The 24,221-nt window shown below is 39.8% G+C and overlaps 1 protein-coding gene across 2 annotated transcripts in view; it reads right to left on the bottom strand.

Moving 5' to 3' along the window:
- LOC128694197 (eEF1A lysine and N-terminal methyltransferase) overlaps positions 1–24,221 on the bottom strand; it is a 61,516-nt gene that overhangs the window by 36,344 nt on the left and 951 nt on the right. For both annotated transcript variants that reach the window (XM_070093766.1, XM_070093767.1), the window contains exons 2-5: positions 20,255–20,447; positions 19,509–19,631; positions 19,202–19,418; positions 18,663–18,784 (exon numbers count right to left, since the gene is read on the bottom strand). In XM_070093766.1, coding sequence (XP_069949867.1) covers positions 18,663–18,784; positions 19,202–19,418; positions 19,509–19,631; positions 20,255–20,346 — 554 coding nt within the window. In that variant the 5' untranslated portion in view covers positions 20,347–20,447. The remainder of the gene's footprint in view (positions 1–18,662; positions 18,785–19,201; positions 19,419–19,508; positions 19,632–20,254; positions 20,448–24,221) is intronic.

The following is a 24,221-nucleotide window of genomic DNA, read 5'->3' as shown; positions in this document are numbered from 1 at the left end:
AGTATACTGTATTTTTAAATGTTTATACAGCAGTGTACTGTATACTGTGATAAACAGAATAGAGGAAAACAGCTCTAATATATATTATTTAGGTATGCATACTGGTTAGAGAGCTGGTCTATCTAAGTCCGAGTGGTTAGTAAGCAAGTACGTCACTAAGTGAAGAGAGACTGTACAATGTTAGCTGATCCTAAGTCCAAATGGTTGGTAAGTGAGTACGTCACTAAGTGAGGAGAGAGTGTACAATGCTGCTACAGAGATGGGTAACATTAAGGTGTACATGTAGAAAGCCCCTTAATATGCAGAGTATGTTGGGCAAACTCAGGCCTATCTTAAGACTAAAAAAGGCAATAATTAACTGATTCTTATAAAGTGAAACCTCGGGTTTCGGCTGAAATCCGTTCCAGGAGCTAGGCCTAAATGCAAAACGGCCAAAAGGCGAAGGAATATTTCCCATAAGGAATAATGTAAATAAAATTAATCCATTCCAGACCCACTAAAATATTCACAAAAAAATAAATTTTTTAAATAATAACTATAGTTTTACATACACACAACACACATAAATACATATATGTATATTATAGAGAGAAATTAAAATTTAAATAAACACTTAAAATAACATTTATTTACCTTTATTGAAGAGACTTGGTGACATCTGGTAGGTAACGGGAGAAGAGAGGCAGGATTTATTGCTTGGAAGGGGAATCTCCCTCCATAAAGACTTTAGGCAACAAGTTCTTATATGGGGTTACTTCCCAAAGATTACAGTTTGGCTCATGATTACAGATAATGAGGTGTTCCTCAGGGGTCAGTGTTGGGCCCCTTGTTGTTCACAATTTACATAAACGACATAGATGAGGGAATAAATAGCGACATAAGCAAATTTGCTGATGACACCAAAATAGGCCGTCCAATTCATTCTAATGAGGACGCTAGAGCATTCCAGGATGATTTGAATAGACTGATGCAATGGTCGCAGATGCAGTTTAATATAGACAAATGCAAAGTTCTAAATGTTAGAAAGGATAATAACCATGCCACATATGAACTAAATAATGTAGATTTTAATATTACTGATTGCAAAAAGGATTTACAAGTTCTGGTTAGCAGTAACCTGAAACCAAGACAACAGTACATAAGCATTCACAATAAAGCTAACAGAATCCTTGGCTTCATATCAAGAAGCATAAATAATAGAAATCCTCAGGCTGTTCTTCAACTCTATATACCCCATCATTAAGCCTCATTTAGATTATGCTGCACAGTTCTGGTCACTGTATTACAGAATGAATATAAATGCACTGGAAAACGTACAGAGGAGGATGACAAAGTTGATCCCATGTATCAGAAATCTTCCCTATGAGGTCAGACTGAGGCCCTGAATCTGCACTCTTCAGAAGGGCATAGAATTAGGGGGATATGATTGAGGTGTATAAATGGAAAACAGGAATAAATAAAGGGGATGTAAATAGCATGCTAAAAATATCTAGCCTTGACAGGACTCACGGCAATGGTTTTAAGCTGGAAAAATTCAGATTCAGGAAGGATGTAGGAAAGCACTGGTTTGGTAAAAGAGTTGTGGATGAGTGGAACAAACTCCTGAGTACCGTCATAGAAGCTAAGACGTTGTGTAGTTTTAAAAATAAGTTAGATAAATACATGAGTCTAGGTAGTAGGTTGGTAGACAGCAACCGCCCAGGGAGGTACTACCGTTGTGCCAAGTGAGTGTGAAACGAAAGCCTGTAATTATTTTACATGATGGTAGAATTGCTGGTGTCTTTTGTCTGTCTCATAAATATGCAAGATTTCAGGTACGTTTTGCTACTTCTACTTACACTTAGGTCACACTACACATACATGTACAAGCATATATATATACACACACCTCTCTGGGTTTTCTTCTATTTTCTTACTAGTTCTTGTTTATCTCCTCTTACCTCCATGGGGAAGTGGAACAGAATTCTTCCTCCGTAAGCCATGCGTGTTGTAAAAGGCGACTAAAATGCCATAAGCAAGGGGCTAGTAACCCCTTCTCCTGTATAAATTACTAATTGTAAAAGGAGAAACTTTCGTTTTTCCTTTTGGGCCACCCCGCCTTGGTGGGATGCGGCCGGTGTGTTGAAAGTAAGAAATACACGAGTGGGTGTGAGTGTGAGTTGGACCTGACTAGCTGGTGCTACTGGGTCAGAAGCCGTGCTCCTTCCTTAAATGGAGGTGACCTGACTGCGTGAGCCATTGGTCTAAGCCAGGGGTTGACATGGACCTGCCCTGCATGGGCCAGTAGGCCTGTTGCAGTGTTCCTTCTTTCTTATTTTCTTAAGAATGATAATATATTCTTTTACAACCGTTGCATATGTATCTTAGTCATCTACATTACTGCATACAGGATAACCCTGCTTATACAGCAGGTTAGGTTCCAGGGTACTGCTGTACAGGATAACCCTGCTTATACAGCAGGTTAGGTTCCAGGGTACTGCTGTACAGGAGGGCCCTGCTTATACAGCAGGTTAGGTTCCAGGGTACTGCTGTACAGGAGGGCCCTGCTTATACAGCAGGTTAGGTTCCAGGGTACTGCTGTACAGGATAACCCTACTTATACAGCAGGTTATGTTCCAGGGTACTGCTGTACAGGATAACCCTGCTTATACAGCAGGTTAGGTTCCAGGGTACTGCTGTACAGGAGGGCCCTGCTTATACAGCAGGTTAGGTTCCAGGGTACTGCTGTACAGGAGGGCCCTGCTTATACAGCAGGTTAGGTTCCAGGGTACTGCTGTACAGGAGGGCCCTGCTTATACAGCAGGTTAGGTTCCAGGGTACTGCTGTACAGGATAACCCTGCTTATACAGCAGGTTAGGTTCCAGGGTACTGCTGTACAGGATAACCCTGCTTATACAGCAGGTTAGGTTCCAGGGTACTGCTGTACAGGATAACCCTGCTTATACAGCAGGTTAGGTTCCAGGGTACTGCTGTACAGGAGGGCCCTGCTTATACAGCAGGTTAGGTTCCAGGGTACTGCTGTACAGGATAACCCTACTTATACAGCAGGTTATGTTCCAGGGTACTGCTGTACAGGATAACCCTGCTTATACAGCAGGTTAGGTTCCAGGGTACTGCTGTACAGGAGGGCCCTGCTTATACATCAGGTTAGGTTCCAGGGTACTGCTGTACAGGAGGGCCCTGCTTATACAGCAGGTTAGGTTCCAGGGTACTGCTGTACAGGAGGGCCCTGCTTATACAGCAGGTTAGGTTCCAGGGTACTGCTGTACAGGAGGGCCCTGCTTATACAGCAGGTTAGGTTCCAGGGTACTGCTGTACAGGAGGGCCCTGCTTATACAGCAGGTTAGGTTCCAGGCTACTGCTGTACAGGAGGGCCCTGCTTATACAGCAGGTTAGGTTCCAGGGTACTGCTGTACAGGAGGGCCCTGCTTATACAGCAGGTTAGGTTCCAGGGTACTGCTGTACAGGAGGGCCCTGCTTATACAGCAGGTTAGGTTCCAGGGTACTGCTGTACAGGAGGGCCCTGCTTATACAGCAGGTTAGGTTCCAGGGTACTGCTGTACAGGAGGGCCCTGCTTATACAGCAGGTTAGGTTCCAGGCTACTGCTGTACAGGAGGGCCCTGCTTATACAGCAGGTTAGGTTCCAGGGTACTGCTGTACAGGAGGGCCCTGCTTATACAGCAGGTTAGGTTCCAGGGTACTGCTGTACAGGAGGGCCCTGCTTTTACAGCAAGTTAGGCTCTGGACTACTACTGTAAAGTGAAACACAGCTTTTTTTCACTTCCAAATACATATAAATTCCTGATAACATGTTTACACTATCATATATTAAGTGAGCACTAGATCTAGGCCTAAAAAGTGCATATACAGTACACACATTTATTTTATTTATTTACTTAAAACATTTTCATTCTTAGCTGATAGTGATGGTGAATATATTAATTGTAGCAAGTCCGAATAAATATAGACTGGCTATAACTCAAAACTGTTGTATTAGTGAAATGCTGTTAAGTGAAGTGCTGTTAAGCACAGCTCACCTGTACTGCAGAAAACTAACAATTTTAATCTGAACATGATCCAATTCGTTGGTATACCTGGAGTATACCTGGAGAGGGTTTTGGGGGTCAACACCCCCACGGCTCATCTGAGACTAGGCCTCATGGTGGATCAGGGTCTGATCAACCAGGCTGTTATTGCTGGCTGCATGCAAACTGACATGTGAACCACAGCCTGGCTGGTCAAGTACTGACTTTAGGTGCCTGTCCAGTCCCTTCTTGAAGACAGCCAGGAGTCTTGAAGACAACCAAGGATCTTGAAGACAGCCAGGAGTCTTGAAGACAACCAAGGATCTTGAAGACAGCCAGGGGTCTTGAGGAGCCAGGGGTCTATTGGTAATCCCCCTTATCTTATATATGCTGGGAGGCAGTTGAGCAGTCTTTGGCCCAGGACACTTATTGTGTTGTCTCTCAGTGTACTCGTGGCGCCTCTGCTTTTCATTGGGGGAATGTTGCATCTCCTGCCGAGTCTTTTGCTTTCACAGGGAGTGATTTTCTTGTGTAAGTTTGGTGCTAATCCCTCTAGGATTTTCTAAGTGTATACACCTACCATCTGACTTACGACCTGCTTGACATACGATCACTCTACTTACGACCATGTTTTGTATGCCAAATTTCTGGGAAATAAACAAGTGTTTGTGTTGTACACAGTGTTTGTGTTGTACACAGTGTTTGAGTTATACACAGTGTTTGTGTTATACACAGTGTTTGTGTTATACACAGTGTTTGTGTTATACAGTGTTTGTGTTATACACTGTGTTGTACACAGTGTATGTTATACACAGTGTTTGTGTTATACACATGGGAAATCTGGAAAAACAGACGGGACGTGCAACTATGACCACCCTAGAAAATGCCATGCCCATATGACAACAGGAAAATGCAAACTCCCTTCCTGTAAGCTTTTTCACCCTGAAATGTGTACCTCTTCAGTACAGGAAAGACTGTGCTATAACTTAAATTGCCAGGCACACCATCTAAAGGGGACAAAAAGATACAAAATATCCAGGCCATGGGAAAACCTAGGTAGCCACAGCCACTCAAGAGGGAGAGGTTTTTTAGTGCCAGGAAGGAAAAAAACTGGCAGGAAATGGCAGAAATCGTACAACAAATCCAGTCATTCCTGGAGTGGAACCACAGTCGATGGCCTCCACTCCAAACCAACAGATACAGATACTAATGCCAGAAAAAAAAATCACCCCCAGTACCAACAATACCACCAGTCTGATGACATTCTTTTTTGCAAATATACAGGGTCTAAAGCCAGCAACAAACAACAAAATACCTTTCATCCGTGGACTGCTTGCAGAGGCAAAGGCAATGTTTGCGGCTTTCACTGAGACCCACATAAAGGATCACTTGGACAACGAAATACGGATCCCAGGTTACAACCTATACAGATGTGACAGAGTGAACAGGCAAAAGGGGAAGGTTGGCCTGTACATTGCAGAGTCACTTGTTTGCACAGAACTGCTTAATGCCTCAAATGATGTAGTGGAAGTTTTAGCAGTAAAGGTCGAGAACCAAAACCTAGTCATTGTGGTAGTCTACAAGCCTCCGGATGCAACATCCCAGCAATTCCAGGAGCAGCTGTTAAAAATTGACCACTGTCTGGAAAATCTTCCAGTTCCTGCACCCAAAATCTTGCTCCTGGGGGATTTCAACTTAAGGCACCTAAAATGGAGGAATATAGCAAATAATATTGTTGCAGTAATAACACCAGGAGGCAGCTCTGATGAAAACTCACACTCACACTAGCTTTTAAATCTCTGCACAAAATTCAATTTAAACCAGCAAATAACAGAGCCTACTAGACTGGAGAATACACTAGACCTCATCTTCACTAACAATGATGATCTGATAAGAAATGTCACCATATCAAAAACAATATACTCAGATCACAACATAATTGAGGTTCAGACATGTATGCGCGGAGCCCCAGACCGACATAATGAGATTAGTCACGAGGGAGCATTCACCAAATTCAACTTCAATAACAAAAACATAAAGTGGGACCAAGTAAACCAAGTCCTAACCGATATAAGCTGGGAAGATATACTAAGCAACAAAGACCCCAACTTATGCCTAGAACAGATTAACTTGGTGGCACTCGATGTATGCACAAGCCTTATTCCTCTAAGAAAAAGGAGGAGTAGATGTAAAATAGAAAGAGACAGGCACTCCCTTTACAGGCGACGGAAAAGAATAACAGGGCGGCTAAAAGAGGTCAATATATCTGAAATGCATAGGGAGACACTGGTCAGAGAAATAGCAAGCATCGAACTTAAGCTAAAGGAATCTTATAGGAGTCAGGAATCGCGGGAAGAACTAAAAGCCATAAATGAAATCGAAAGAAACCCAAAGTATTTCTTCTCCTATGCCAAATCAAAGTCGAGAACAACGTCCAGTATTGGGCCCCTACTTAAACAAGATGGGTCCTACACAGATGACAGCAAGGAAATGAGTGAGCTACTCAAGTCCCAATATGACTCAGTTTTTAGCAAGCCGCTAACCAGACTGAGAGTCGAAGATCAAAATTAATTTTTTATGAGAGCCACAGAACTTGGTTAACACAAGCCTATCCGATGTTATCCTGACGCCAAATGACTTCAAACAGGCGAAAAATGACATGCCCATGCACTCTGCCCCAGGGCCAGACTCGTGGAACTCCGTGTTCATCAAGAACTGCAAGAAGCCCCTATCACGAGCCTTTACCATCCCATGGAGAGGGAGCATGGACACGGGGGTCGTCCCACAGTTACTAAAAACAACAGACATAGCCCCACTCCACAAAGGGGGCAGTAAAGCAACAGCAAAGAACTACAGACCGATAGCACTAACATCCCATATCATAAAAATCTTTGAAAGGGTCCTAAGAAGCAAGATCACCACCCATCTCGAAACCCATCAGTTACACAACCCAGGGCAACATGGGTTTAGAACAGGTCGCTCCTGTCTGTCTCAACTATTGGATCACAACGACAAGGTCCTAGATGCATTAGAAGACAAAAAGAATGCAGATGTAATATATACAGACTTTGCAAAAGCCTTCGACAAGTGTGACCATGGCGTAATAGCGCACAAAATGCGTGCTATAGGAATAACAGGAAAAGTCGGTTGATGGATCTATAATTTCCTCACTAACAGAACACAGAGAGTAGTAGTCAACAGAGTAAAGTCCGAGGCAGCTACGGTGAAAAGCTCTGTTCCACAAGGCACAGTACTCGCTCCCATCTTGTTCCAAATCCTCATATCTGACATAGACAAGGATGTCAGCCACAGCACCGTGTCTTCCTTTGCAGATGACACCCGAATCTGCATGACAGTGTCTTCCATTGCAGACACTGCAAGGCTCCAGGCGGACATCAACCAAATCTTTCAGTGGGCTGCAGGAAACAATATGAAGTTCAACGATGAGAAATTTCAATTACTCAGATATGGTAAACACAAGGAAATTAAATCTTCATCAGAGTACAAAACAAATTCTGGCCACAAAATAGAGCGAAACACCAACGTCAAAGACCTGGGAGTGATCATGTCAGAGGATCTCACCTTCAAGGACCATAACATTGTATCAATCGCATCTGCTAGAAAAATGACAGGATGGATAATGAGAACCTTCAAAACTAGGGAGGCCAAGCCCATGATGACACTCTTCAGGTCACTTGTTCTATCTAGGCTGGAATATTGCTGCACACTAACAGCACCTTTCAAGGCATGTGAAATTGCTGACCTAGAAAATGTACAGAGAACCTTCGCAGCGCGCATAATGGAGATAAAACACCTCAATTACTGGGAGTGCTTGAGGTTCCTAAACCTGTATTCCCTGGAACGCAGGAGGGAGAGATACATGATTATATACACCTGGAAAATCCTAGAGGGACTAGTACCGAACTAGCACACGAAAATCACTCACTACGAAAGCAAAAGACTTGGCAGACGATGCAACATCCCCCCAATGAAAAGCAGGGGTGTCACTAGCACGTTAAGAGACCATACAATAAGTGTCAGGGGCCCGAGACTGTTCAACTGCCTCCCAGCATACATAAGGGGGATTACCAACAGACCCCTGGCAGTCTTCAAGCTGGCACTGGACAAACACCTAAAGTCGGTTCCTGACCAGCCGGGCTGTGGCACGTATGTTGGTTTGCGTGCAGCCAGCAGTAACAGCCTGGTTGATCAGGCTCTGATCCACCAGGAGGCCTGGTCACAGACCGGGCTGCGGGGGCGTTGACCCCAGGAACTCTCTCCAGGTAAACTCCAGGTATACACAGTGTTTGTGTTATACACAGTGTGTTATACAGTGTTTGTGTTATACACAGTGTTTGTGTTATACACAGTGTGTTATACAGTGTTTGTGTTATACAGTGTGTTATACAGTGTTTGTGTTATACAGTGTTTGTGTTATACACAGTGCTTGTGTTATACACTGTGTGTTATACACTGTGTTATACAGTGTTTGTGTTATACACAGTGCTTGTGTTATACACAGTGTGTTATACAGTGCTTGTGTTATACACAGTGTTTATGTTACACAGTGTTTGTTATACACAGTGCTTGTGTTATATACAGTGTGTTATACAGTGTTTGTGTTATACACTGTGTTATACAGTGTTTGTGTTATACACTGTGTTATACAGTGTTTGTGTTATACACAGTGCTTGTGTTATACACAGTGCTTGTGTTATACACAGTGTGTTATACAGTGCTTGTGTTATACACAGTGTGTTATACAGTGTTTGTGTTAAACACAGTGCTTGTGTTATACACAGTGTGTTATACAGTGTTTGTGTTAAACACAGTGCTTGTGTTATACAGTGTTTGTTATACACTGTGTTATACAGTGTTTGTGTTATACACAGTGCTTGTGTTATACACAGTGTGTTATACAGTGTTTGTGTTATACACTGTGTTATACAGTGTTTGTGTTATACACAGTGCTTGTGTTATACACAGTGCTTGTGTTATACACAGTGCTTGTGTTATACACAGTGTGTTATACAGTGTTTGTGTTATACACAGTGTGTTATACAGTGCTTGTGTTATACACAGTGTGTTATACAGTGCTTGTGTTATACACAGTGTGTTATACAGTGTTTGTGTTATACACAGTGCTTGTGTTATACACAGTGTGTTATACAGTGTTTGTGTTATACACAGTGTGTTATACAGTGTTTGTGTTAAACACAGTGCTTGTGTTATACAGTGTTTGTTATACACTGTGTTATACAGTGTTTGTGTTATACACAGTGCTTGTGTTATACACAGTGTGTTATACAGTGTTTGTCTTATACACAGTGCTTGTGTTATACACAGTGCTTGTGTTATACACAGTGCTTGTGTTATACACAGTGTGTTATACAGTGCTTGTGTTATACACAGTGCTTGTGTTATACACAGTGTGTTATACAGTGTTTGTGTTATACACAGTGTGTTATACAGTGTTTGTGTTATACACAGTGTTTGTGTTATACACAGTGCTTGTGTTATACACAGTGCTTGTGTTACCTGGACCTGGAGTTTACCTGGAGAGAGTTTCGGGGGTCAACGCCCCCGCGGCCCGGTCTGTGACCAGGCCTCCTGGTGGATCAGCGCCTGATCAACCAGGTTGTTGCTGCTGGCTGCACGCAAACCAACGTACGAGCCACAGCCCGGCTGATCAGGAACTGACTTTAGGTGCTTGTCCAGTGCCAGCTTGAAGACTGCCAGGGGTCTGTTGGTAATCCCCCTTATGTGTGCTGGGAGGCAGTTGAACAGTCTTGGGCCCCTGACACTTATTGTATGGTCTCTTAACGTGCTAGTGACACCCCTGCTTTTCATTGGGGGGATGGTGCATCGTCTGCCAAGTCTTTTGCTTTCGTAGTGAGTGATTTTCGTGTGCAAGTTCGGTACTAGTCCCTCTAGGATTTTCCAGGTGTATATAATCATGTATCTCTCTCTCCTGCGTTCCAGGGAATACAGGTTTAGAAACCTCAAGCGCTCCCAGTAATTGAGGTGTTTTATCTCCGTTATGCGCGCCGTGAAAGTTCTCTGTACATTTTCTAGGTCAGCAATTTCACCTGCCTTGAAAGGTGCTGTTAGAGTGCAGCAATATTCCAGCCTAGATAGAACAAGTGACCTGAAGAGTGTCATCATGGGCTTGGCCTCCCTAGTTTTGAAGGTTCTCATTATCCATCCTGTCATTTTTCTAGCAGATGCGATTGATACAATGTTATGGTACTTGAAGGCGAGATCCTCCGACATAATCACTCCCAGGTCTTTGACGTTGGTGTTTCGCTCTATTTTGTGGCCAGAATTTGTTTTGTACTCTGATGAAGATTTAATTTCCTCATGTTTACCATATCTGAGTAATTGAAATTTCTCATCGTTGAACTTCATATTGTTTTCTGCAGCCCACTGAAAGATTTGGTTGATGTCCGCCTGGAGCCTTGCAGTGTCTGCAATGGAAGACACTGTCATGCAGATTCGGGTGTCATCTGCAAAGGAAGACACGGTGCTGTGGCTGACATCCTTGTCTATGTCGGATATGAGGATGAGGAACAAGATGGGAGCTAGTACTGTGCCTTGTGGAACAGAGCTTTTCACCGTAGCTGCCTCGGACTTTACTCTGTTGACGACTACTCTCTGTGTTCTGTTAGTGAGGAAATTATAGATCCATCGACCGACTTTTCCTGTTATTCCTTTAGCGCGCATTTTGTGCGCTATTACGCCATGGTCACACTTGTCGAAGGCTTTTGCAAAGTCTGTATATATTACATCTGCATTCTTTTTGTCTTCTAGTGCATTTAGGACCTTGTCGTAGTGATCCAGTAGTTGAGACAGACAGGAGCGACCTGTTCTAAACCCATGTTATACACAGTGCTTGTGTTATACACAGTGGTTGTGTTATACACAGTGCTTGTGTTATACACAGTGCTTGTGTTATACACAGTGTTTGTGTTATACACAGTGCTTGTGTTATACACAGTGCTTGTGTTATACACAGTGTGTTATACAGTGTGTGTTATACACAGTGCTTGTGTTACACAGTGTTTGTGTTATACACAGTGTTTGTGTTATACACAGTGTGTTATACAGTGTTTGTGTTATACACAGTGTTTGTGTTATACACTGTGTTATACAGTGTGTTATACACAGTGCTTGTGTTATACAGTGTTTGTGTTATACACAGTGTTTGTGTTATACACTGTGTTATACTGTGTGTTATACACAGTGCTTGTGTTATACACAGTGCTTGTTATACACAGTGCTTGTGTTATACACAGTGCTTGTTATACACAGTGTTTGTGTTATACACAGTGTTTGTGTTGTACACTGTGTTATACACAGTGCTTGTGTTATACAGTGTTTGTGTTATACACAGTGTTTGTTATACACAGTGTGTTATACTGTGTGTTATACACAGTGCTTGTGTTATACACAGTGCTTGTTATACACAGTGCTTGTGTTATACACAGTATTTGTTATACACAGTGTTTGTGTTATACACAGTGCTTGTGTTATACACAGTGTTTGTGTTATACACAGTGTGTTATACACAGTGTTTGTGTTATACACAGTGTGTTATACACAGTGTTTGTGTTATACACAGTATTTGTTATACACAGTGTTTGTGTTATACACAGTGTGTTATACACAGTGTGTTATACAGTGTGTTATACAGTGCTTGTGTTATACACAGTGTGTTATACACAGTGTGTTATACACAGTGCTTGTGTTATACACAGTGTTTGTGTTATACACAGTGTTTGTGTTATACACAGTGTGTTATACACAGTGTGTTATACACAGTGTTTGTGTTATACACAGTGTGTTATACACAATGTGTTATACACAGTGTTTGTGTTATACACAGTGTGTTATACACAGTGTGTTATACACAGTGTGTTATACACAGTGTGTTATACACAGTGTGTTGTACACTGTGTTATACACTGTGTTATACACAGTGTTTGTGTTATACACAGTGTGTTATACACAGTGTGTTATACACAGTGTTTTATACACTGTGTTATACACAGTGTTTGTGTTATACACAGTATGTTATACACAGTGTGTTATACACAGTGTTTGTGTTATACACTGTGTTATACACAGTGTTTGTGTTATACACAGTGTGTTATACACAGTGTGTTATACACAGTGTGTTATACACAGTGTGTTATACACAGTGTGTTATACACAGTGTGTTATACACAGTGTGTTATACACAGTGTGTTATACACAGTGTATTATACACAGTGTGTTATACACAGTGTTTGTGTTATACACAGTGTGTTATACACAGTGTGTTTTACAGTGTATTATACACAGTGTGTTATACACAGTGTGTTATACAGTGTATTATACACAGTGTGTTATACACAGTGTGTTATACACAGTGTGTTATACAGTGTATTATACACAGTGTTTGTGTTATACACAGTGTATTATACACAGTGTGTTATACACAGTGTGTTATACAGTGTATTATACACAGTGTTTGTGTTATACACAGTGTGTTATACACAGTGTGTTATACAGTGTATTATACACAGTGTGTGTGTTATACACAGTGTGTTATACACAGTGTGTTATACAGTGTATTATACACAGTGTGTTATACACAGTGTTTGTGTTATACACAGTGTGTTATACACACTGTGTTATACAGTGTATTATACACAGTGTTTGTGTTATACACAGTGTATTATACACAGTGTGTTATACACAGTGTGTTATACAGTGTATTATACACAGTGTTTGTGTTATACACAGTGTGTTATACACTGTGTTATACACAGTGTGTTATACAGTGTATTATACACAGTGTGTTATACAGTGTATTATACACAGTGTATTATACACAGTGTGTTATACACAGTGTATTATACAGTGTATTATACACAGTGTGTTATACACAGTGTATTATACACAGTGTATTATACACAGTGTATTATACACAGTGTATTATACACTGTGTTATACACAGTGCTCGTGTTATACACAGTGTGTTATACACAGTGTGTTATACAGTGTTTGTGTTATACACAGTGTGTTATACACAGTGTGTTATACACAGTGTATTATACACAGTGTGTTATACACAGTGTATTATACACAGTGTATTATACACAGTGTGTTATACACAGTGTATTATACACAGTGTGTTATACACAGTGTATTATACACAGTGTGTTATACACAGTGTGTTATACACAGTGTGTTATACACAGTGTATTATACACAGTGTGTTATACACAGTGTATTATACACAGTGTGTTATACACAGTGTATTATACACAGTGTGTTATACACAGTGTATTATACACAGTGTGTTATACACAGTGTTATACAGTGTATTATACACAGTGTATTATACACAGTGTATTATACACAGTGTGTTATACAATGTATTATACACAGTGTGTTATACACAGTGTATTATACACAGTGTGTTATACACTGTGTTATACACAGTGTGTTATACACAGTGTGTTATACACTATTATACACAGTGTATTACACACTGTGTGTTATACAGTGTATTATACACAGTGTATTATACACAGTGTATTATACACAGTGTTATACAGTGTTATACACAGTGTGTTACACAGTGTATTATACACAGTGTGTTATACACAGTGTGTTACACAGTGTATTATACACAGTGTATTATACACAGTGTATTATACACAGTGTGTTATACAGTGTATTATACACAGTGTATTATACACAGTGTGTTATACACAGTGTGTTACACAGTGTATTATACACAGTGTATTATACACAGTGTATTATACACAGTGTATTATACAGTGTTATACACAGTGTGTTACACAGTGTATTATACACAGTGTATTATACACAGTGTATTATACACAGTGTATTATACACAGTGTATTATACACAGTGTATTATACACAGTGTATTATACACAGTGTATTATACACAGTGTATTATACACAGTGTATTATACACAGTGTATTATACACAGTGTATTATACACAGTGTATTATACACAGTGTATTATACACAGTGTGTTATACACAGTGTATTATACACAGTGTATTATACACAGTGTATTATACACAGTGTGTTATACACAGTGTATTATACACAGTGTATTATACACAGTGTATTATACACAGTGTGTTATACAGTGTATTATACACAGTGTATTATACACAGTGTATTATACACAGTGTATTATACACAGTGTGTTATACAGTGTATTATACACAGTGTATTATACACAGTGTATTATACAGTGTATTATACACAGTGTATTATACACAGTGTATTATACACAGTGTATTATACACAGTGTGTTATACAGTGTATTATACACAGTGTATTATACACAGTGTATTATACAGTGTATTATACACAGTGTATTATACACAGTGTGTTATACAGTGTATTATACACAGTGTATTATACACAGTGTATTATACACAGTGTATTATACACTGTGTTATACAGTGTATTATACACAGTGTATTATACACAGTGTATTATACACAGTGTATTATACACAGTGTATTATACACAGTGTATTATACACAGTGTATTATACAGTGTTATACACAGTGTGTTACACAGTGTGTTACACAGTGTATTATACACAGTGTATTATACACAGTGTATTATACACAGTGTATTATACACAGTGTGTTATACACAGTGTATTATACACAGTGTGTTATACACAGTGTGTTATACACAGTGTATTATACACAGTGTATTATACACAGTGTATTATACACAGTGTTATACAGTGTATTATACACAGTGTATTATACACAGTGTATTATACACAGTGTATTATACACAGTGTATTATACACAGTGTATTATACACAGTGTATTATACACAGTGTGTTATACAGTGTATTATACACAGTGTATTATACACAGTGTATTATACACAGTGTATTATACACAGTGTGTTATACACAGTGTGTTATACAGTGTATTATACACAGTGTATTATACACAGTGTATTATACACAGTGTATTATACACAGTGTATTATACACAGTGTGTTATACAGTGTATTATACACAGTGTATTATACACAGTGTATTATACACAGTGTATTATACAGTGTATTATACACAGTGTATTATACACAGTGTATTATACACAGTGTATTATACACAGTGTATTATACACAGTGTATTATACACAGTGTGTTATACAGTGTATTATACACAGTGTATTATACACAGTGTATTATACACAGTGTATTATACACAGTGTATTATACACAGTGTGTTATACAGTGTATTATACACAGTGTATTATACACAGTGTATTATACACAGTGTATTATACACAGTGTGTTATACAGTGTATTATACACAGTGTATTATACACAGTGTATTATACACAGTGTGTTATACAGTGTATTATACACAGTGTATTATACACAGTGTGTTATACAGTGTATTATACACAGTGTATTATACACAGTGTATTATACACAGTGTGTTATACAGTGTATTATACACAGTGTATTATACACAGTGTATTATACACAGTGTGTTATACAGTGTATTATACACAGTGTATTATACACAGTGTATTATACACAGTGTTATACACAGTGTGTTATACAGTGTGTTATACAGTGTGTTATACACAGTGTATTATACACAGTGTGTTATACACAGTGTGTTATACACAGTGTATTATACACAGTGTGTTATACACAGTGTATTATACACAGTGTATTATACACAGTGTGTTATACACAGTGTATTATACACAGTGTGTTATACAGTGTATTATACACAGTGTATTATACACAGTGTGTTATACAGCGTATTATACACAGTGTATTATACACAGTGTATTATACAGTGTATTATACACAGTGTGTTATACAGTGTATTATACACAGTGTATTATACACAGTGTGTTATACAGTGTATTATACACAGTGTATTATACACAGTGTGTTATACAGTGTATTATACACAGTGTATTATACACAGTGTATTATACACAGTGTATTATACACAGTGTGTTATACAGTGTATTATACACAGTGTATTATACACAGTGTGTTATACACAGTGTGTTATACACAGTGTATTATACACGGTGTATTATACACAGTGTATTATACACAGTGTATTATACACAGTGTATTATACACAGTGTATTATACACAGTGTATTATACACAGTGTATTATACACAGTGTGTTATACACAGTGTATTATACACAGTGTGTTATACACAGTGTATTATACACAGTGTATTATACACAGTGTATTATACACAGTGTATTATACACAGTGTTATACAGTGTATTATACACAGTGTATTATACACAGTGTATTATACACAGTGTGTTATACAGTGTATTATACACAGTGTATTATACACAGTGTGTTATACAGTGTATTATACACAGTGTATTATACACAGTGTGTTATACAGTATTATACACAGTGTATTATACACAGTGTATTATACACAGTGTGTTATACAGTGTATTATACACAGTGTATTATACACAGTGTATTATACACAGTGTGTTATAGTGTATTATACACAGTGTATTATACACAGTGTTATACACAGTGTGTTATACAGTGTGTTATACAGTGTATTATACACAGTGTATTATACACAGTGTATTATACACAGTGTATTATACACAGTGTTATACAGTGTGTTATACAGTGTGTTATATACAGTGTATTATACACAGTGTATTATACACAGTGTTATACACAGTGTATTATACACAGTGTATTATACACAGTGTGTTATACAGTGTATTATACACAGTGTATTATACACAGTGTATTATACACAGTGTATTATACACAGTGTATTATACACAGTGTGTTATACAGTGTATTATACACAGTGTATTATACACAGTGTGTTATACAGTGTATTATACAGTGTATTATACACAGTGTATTATACACAGTGTGTTATACAGTGTATTATACAGTGTATTATACACAGTGTATTATACACTGTGTTATACAGTGTATTATACACAGTGTGTTATACAGTGTATTATACACAGTGTATTATACACAGTGTTATACAGTGTATTATACAGTGTATTATACACAGTGTATTATACACAGTGTGTTATACAGTGTATTATACACAGTGTATTATACACAGTGTTATACACAGTGTGTTATACAGTGTGTTATACAGTGTATTATACACAGTGTATTATACACAGTGTATTATACACAGTGTATTGTAATAAAGTTGGTAGAATTACCGACAATATGTAAAGTAAAAGGACACAAGTGCAACTAATGTGACAATTATTGTGGCAACGTTTCGCTCTCCAGGAGCTTTATCAAGCCATTACAAACAATACATGGACACAGAGGGTATATAAAGGCTCAGAGTGAGGTGAATACTAGTGAGGTACCATTTCGATGTTCACTAGTGGTAGTAGTAGTAGTAGTAGTAGTAGTAGTTGTCACTACCACTACTACTACTACTACTACTACTACTACTACTACTACCACTAGATTAGATTTTTTAGATTTTGCCACCGAAGTGGCTAGTTTATTGTGCACCCCATATCCATCCTGTGGACGGTAGCGCGAGAGCATGTGGATACACAAAAGGCCTAGGAACTAGGCCCCAAAGGGTTAACAGGAATACATATGGATTTATATCTACATATCTATAGTTCACTTATCTGTTACAAGCAAATTTAGGAAATTTGCTTAGTATATCTGGTATCTTATTTTCATTAATAAGATATCTTGACATGTCACATAGGTTATTATACTGTCTGTCTCTGTATTCCTCAATAAGTGGACAATTAAGCACATAGTGTTCAAGACAGTGACCATATGCCTGATCACATAATTTACATTTAGTTTGATCATCTGTGTGTCTCCCAAACTGCCAGAAGTACTTGTAACCAAGCCTAAGCCACTAGTGAACATCGAAATGGTACCTCACTAGTATTCACCTCACTCTGAGCCTTTATATACCCTCTGTGTCCATGTATTGTTTGTAATGGCTTGATAAAGCTCCTGGAGAGCGAAACGTTGCCACAATAAATGTCACATTAGTTGCACTTGTGTCCTTTTACTTTACAGTGTATTATACACAGTGTATTATACACAGTGTATTATACACAGTGTATTATACACAGTGTATTATACACAGTGTTATACACAGTGTGTTATACAGTGTGTTATACAGTGTGTTATACACAGTGTATTATACACAGTGTATTATACACAGTGTGTTATACACAGTGTATTATACACAGTGTATTATACACAGTGTATTATACACAGTGTATTATACACAGTGTTTATCTTAAACTTATAGTATAAAATACAGTACTAACAACATAAAAAGTAAAGTAAAAAATGAAACACAAAAATAAAACAATAAAATAAAGTCATTACAGAAATGTGATGCTGATATTCAGTAGTAAGGTTTGACTTATGTCCATTTTGACTTACGACTGGTTGGTCGGAACTGAGGTTGGTCATAAGTTGGATGGTACCTGTATTATCATGTATCTTTCTCGCCTGCATTCCAGGGAATACAAATCAAGGGACTTCAACCATTCCCAGTAATTTAGGTAATGTACACGAATTCATACCTGCAGATTCTGACGATCCAGTCATGTTTGGGGAACCACTGTAGGATGTGGTGAAGGATGTGGTCCTGTAGGAGAGTGACACACACAAAACGACCGCCTGTGCGACACACTCGGTTGACTTCCTGCAAAAGTGAGAAATACATAGAGGCCATTCATGAATAACAAGCATGAACGATCAGGGTGTTGCATCACTGGCAGGTTCCAGACTCATGAATGCCCAGGTTACACTGATTCATACTTGCAAGCGCCTGGTTATGGTGATCCACACTTACATACGGCAGATTTACGATGATCTGCACTCACGCATGAAGTTCAACATGACATGCGAGGATCATGCAAACACTACAACACATACCAGATGTGACCGTCGTCCATATGGTCGTTCTCTATAGGATTAGTTCAGCCTTATACACAACTACTACTACTATTTCTACTACCATTAATACTTATTCTACTACTACTCTTCTATTACTACTACTACTACTATTACTACTACTGTTGCTATTACTATTAATAATAATGATAATAATCTGACTTACTGCCAGGTATCTGTCAACCTGAGCAACAACTTGCACTGAGGCATCAGTCATGAGGGCGTCTAGCGTAGCCTTGTCCAGGATGCAGGTGAATGCTCCATCCTCGAACGTCAGCGATGTGACGTCCATTTGGCGCCACTGCATCTTCGGGCACTCCTTGCCGTACCTTTGCACCATCTGCCGTATGACCACCTCGCTGTTGTCTACATTGGTGATGTTGCTGTGGGTGCAATAATAAGGACACAATCATTAACACTCAGAAAGAGCTAAACTTGTAAGGGTCATACAGAGGGCAGGCACTGCTACCTACGTGTATCCGACACGATAGAGGTCGGCACTGATGGTGGAACTGCCACAGCCGGGCACCAGAACACTGTCATTTGGGCGTACGTACTTATGCAGTAGGCCGCACAGCTCGCCATAGTTGCCGTACCTGCCGTAACAAGCACTGAGTCACTGCACGATGGGGAAACAAACCAATAATAGCAAAGTAAATTTATTTTATGGAGTCAAAAATCTAGATTTTTGGGAAAAAAATTTTTCTTAGTATATTCCCTAAAGCAAATTTATTCTGTTAATTATACAACTGAAATGATCGGTTAGTCTTGTATGCGAATACATGAGTGTATGTTTTGTATGTAAATGTCTGTGTATACTGAATGAATTAGAATGTGTATGCATGTGTGTATACTGAATGTGTGAGAATGTGTATGCATGTGTGTATACTGAGTGTGAGAATGTGTATGCATGCATCTGTGTATAGTGAATGTGTGAGAATGAGTATGCATACAAGTGTGTGTGTGTATGTACTAAATTTCTGTATGCATTGTGTATACACTATGAGAATGTGTGCACAGACACACCATGTATGTGAAAGTATATATGTGTGTGTATACACATATGTGTATGTCTGTGTGTACATGTATATACGTGTGTATACATGTGATAGTTTGTACCTCCTACTATCTATAACGAATAAAGTCATTCCCACTGGGGTGGTGGGGGTATAAAGTTTGACCCCAAAATGCCAGTGACCCCAGGGAAGATGAAACTCACCATTCGAAGACTTTCTGGCCTCTCCTGGCGAAGAAAGTGTTCCAGTAGTCCTTGGAGCTGAACTCCTGAATCGTCTTAGGAACGAGGCTCATCACTGCTCATTCTCTGTCATTGACAGCTGAACACCAGAGCTTGCAGGATGATGTGGCGTAGACTGGTGAGCTCAGCGTGACATGGGTTCAAGCTCTGGACCCTAAATGACAATTATGTTTAGTTATTTCTGTAAGTAAATAACTTGTTAATGCAGGTATCACAATTATAATAGGAAGTATATGTATGGGGAAGTGGAACAGAACACTTCCTCCGTGAGCCATGCGTGTCATAAGAGGCAACTAAAATGCTGGGAGCAACTTGTAGATAAAGTGGGGTGCAGGTTTTCCCTTAATTTTCCTGCTATGGTGAAAAGAGTAATTACTCTCGTTTAACCTCGCTGTCTAGTTGATCAGGAACTCTAGCAAGGAGAGGATGGTGTGTCTCGTGATGCTGTGTAGTTGATCAGGCACTCTAGCAAGGAGAGGACGGCATGTCTCGTGACGCTGTGTAGTTGATCAGGCACTCTAGCAAGGAGAGGACGGCATGTCTCGTGACGCTGTGTAGTTGATCAGGAACTCTAGCAAGGAGAGGACGGCATGTCTCGTGACGCTGTGTAGTTGATCAGGAACTCTAGCAAGGAGAGGATGGCATGTCTCGTGACACTGTGTAGTTGATCAGGAACTCTAGCAAGGAGAGGATGGCATGTCTCGTGACACTGTGTAGTTGATCAGGAACTCTAGCAAGGAGAGGACGGCGTGTCTCACGACGCTGTGTAGCTGATCAGGAACTCTAGCAAGGAGAGGACGGCATGTCTCGTGACGCTGTGTAGTTGATCAGGAACTCTAGCAAGGAGAGGATGGCATGTCTCGTGACACTGTGTAGTTGATCAGGAACTCTAGCAAGGAGAGGATGGCATGTCTCGTGACACTGTGTAGTTGATCAGGAACTCTAGCAAGGAGAGGACGGCGTGTCTCACGACGCTGTGTAGCTGATCAGGAACTCTAGCAAGGAGAGGATGGCGTGTCTCATGACGCTGAGTACTTAACCCTTAAACGCTCCAAACAGATCGACGTTCAAATTCGGAGCTACAAAAGTAGATCTACTTTTTTTTTCATATTTTCAAATATAACAAAAAATGTAGATAAAAGTTTTTTTTTACACGTTTTCAAATGTAAAACAAAAAAGAAGATCTACATTTTTTTACATACTTTCAGATGTTGAAAAAACGTATATATACGTTTGGACCATTTAAGGGTTAATCAGGAACTCTAGTAAGGATAGGACGGCGAGTCTCATGACACTGTGTAGTTAATCAGGAACTCTAGTAAGGATAGGACGGCGAGTCTCATGACGCTGTGTAGTTGATCAGGAACTCTTGCATGGAGAGGACGGCATGTCTCGTGATGCTGTGTAGTTAATCAGGAACTCTAGCAGGGAGAAGATGGCGTGTCTTGTGACACTGTGTAGTTGATCAGGAATTCTCACAAGGAGAGGACGACAAGTCTCGTGATGCTGTATAGTTGATCAGGAACTCTTGCATGGTGAGGACGGTGTGCCTCGTGACGCTGTGGTATATACATCTGGTTTTCATAAAGCTGTTTGCAAAGAGGAAGAGTCCACTAGGCGATTTTGGGAGGGCTAAGTCCCACAGAGGGCGAGTGGGGGCTGAGAGATACACATCTAAATACACTCATACACACTCAAAATACACTCCTACCCATCAAAATACAACCAGGAGACAAACATGCACAATCATACACCCCTTAAAATACATTCATACACCATCAAAATACAACCAGGAGACACAAACATGTGCCCCTAAAAATATATTCATACACCATCAAAATACAACCAGGAGACAAACATCACAATCATATACATGTATGAATAATAATGAATCATCCCAGGTTAATACATTACAGTGGATCCTCAACCAGCGATATTAATCCGTTCCTGAGAGCTCATCGTTAATCGAAATTATCGTTAGTCGAGTTAATTTTCCCCATAAGAAATAATGGAAATCAAATTAATCTGTGCAAGACACCCAAAAGTATTGAAAAAAAAAAAATTTTACCACATGAAATATTAATTTTAATACACACAAACTGAAGACATGTACAGTTACATGACACTTACCTTTATTGAAGATCTGGTGATGATTGATGGGATGGGAGGAGGGGAGAGTGTTGATGGTGTTAGTGTTTAGAAGGGGAATCCCCTTCCATTAGGGTTTGAGGTGGCAAGTCCTTTTCCAGGGTTACTTCCCTTCTTCTTTTAATGCCACTAGGACCAGCTTGAGAGTCACTGGACCTCTGTCGCACAACATATCTGTCCATAGAGGCCTGTACCTCCCGTTCCTTTATGACATTCCTAGTGTTTCACAACATTGTCAGTGTCACCATTAAACACTTGTTCAGGTTTCAATTCTTCACTGTCTATGTACTCCTTGAATTCCTGCACATATTTTTCAGCTGCTTTTTGGTCCAAACTGGCAGCCTCACGATGCCTTATCACACTATGTATGCCACTACGATTCTTAAATCTCTCAAACCAACCTTTGCTGGCCTTAAATTCACTCACATCACCACTAGTTGCAGGCATTTTTTTAATTAAATCCTCGTGCAACTTCCTAGCCTTTTCACATATGATCGCTTGAGAGATGCTATCTCCTGCTATCTGTTTTTCGTTTATCGACACCAATAACAGTCTCTCAACATCTTCTATCACTTGCGATCTCAATTTCGAAAACATAGTTGCACCATTGGCAAGAACAGCTTCCTTGATTGCCGTTTTCTTGGCCACAATAGTAGCGATGGTTGATTGGGGTTTTGTGTACAGCCTGGCCAGCTCCGACATGCACTCCACTTTCATACTTAGCAATGATCTCTTTCTTCATATCCACAGTAATTCTCACCCTTTTTGCTGTAGGGTTGGCACTAGAAGCTTTCTTGGGGCCCATGGTGACTTATTTTGCAGGTGCAATCACTAAAAAGGCTGTGATAATATGAAATGCTCCGATTGTATGCTTGGAAGCGACTGCGGTGGCTGGCTGGCTTGTAAACACTGGCCAGAAGTGGATGCGTCTCAGACGGAACAAATAGTGTTAGTCGAGTTTTTTAGCGCTAGTCGAGGCAAAATTTTTGCGTTAAAATGTATCGCTGGTCGGATTAATCGTTAATCGATGCCATCATTGGTCAAGGGTCCACTGTATTATTATTATAATCAAAAAGAAGCGCTAAGCCACAAGGGCTATACAGCGCTGCAGGGTAGGGAAGGAAGCGAGGGTATTGGATGGCAGAAGGGAGGAGGGATGATCAGTAGGTTACAGAAAACAGCGGGGCAGGGGATAGTACGGGGGTAGAGGGTAGCAAGAGATTGAAGTAGAAAGGGCTGAAGGTATCAGAATTTGTGATGTAAGTCAGTTGTTGTCAAAAAGTCAATGAGAGAGTCCGGATGAAAGGTGGGTCCATCAGCGAGAAGGGAAGGTAAAGAGAGAGCAGCGGAGCGAAGACAACGACAGAGGTAAATTCTGCGTGCTCGTTGATAAAGTGAGCAGTCCAACAGAATGTGGCTGACTGATAATGGAACTTGGCAATTCTCACAGAGAGGAGCAGGGCGCCTCTCCATGAGATATCCATGAGTAAGACGAGTATGGCCAATGCGGAGACGGGAGAGAGTAGTCTCCCAACTTCGACACTGGTGATAAGAAGACGGCCAGTAACCAATACTCGGTTAAATAGATTGAAGTTTGTTGCCGAGCAGAGTAGACCAACGTTGTTGCCAACGGGTGTGAAGGTGGGAAGATATTGCAGCAAAATAGTCCATAAATGGAACACCTCTATATGAAACTGGTAGGTCATGTACTGCTGACCGCGCAGCAGTGTCTGCCTGTTCATTGACCTGTACGTCAACATGACCTGTACGTCAACATGAC

Source organism: Cherax quadricarinatus, chromosome 43 (genome assembly GCF_038502225.1).
Source record: "Cherax quadricarinatus isolate ZL_2023a chromosome 43, ASM3850222v1, whole genome shotgun sequence".
Taxonomy (NCBI): domain Eukaryota; kingdom Metazoa; phylum Arthropoda; class Malacostraca; order Decapoda; family Parastacidae; genus Cherax; species Cherax quadricarinatus.
The sequence above is the reverse complement of the archived record's forward strand: the minus strand, read 5'-3'. Positions and strand labels throughout refer to the sequence as shown.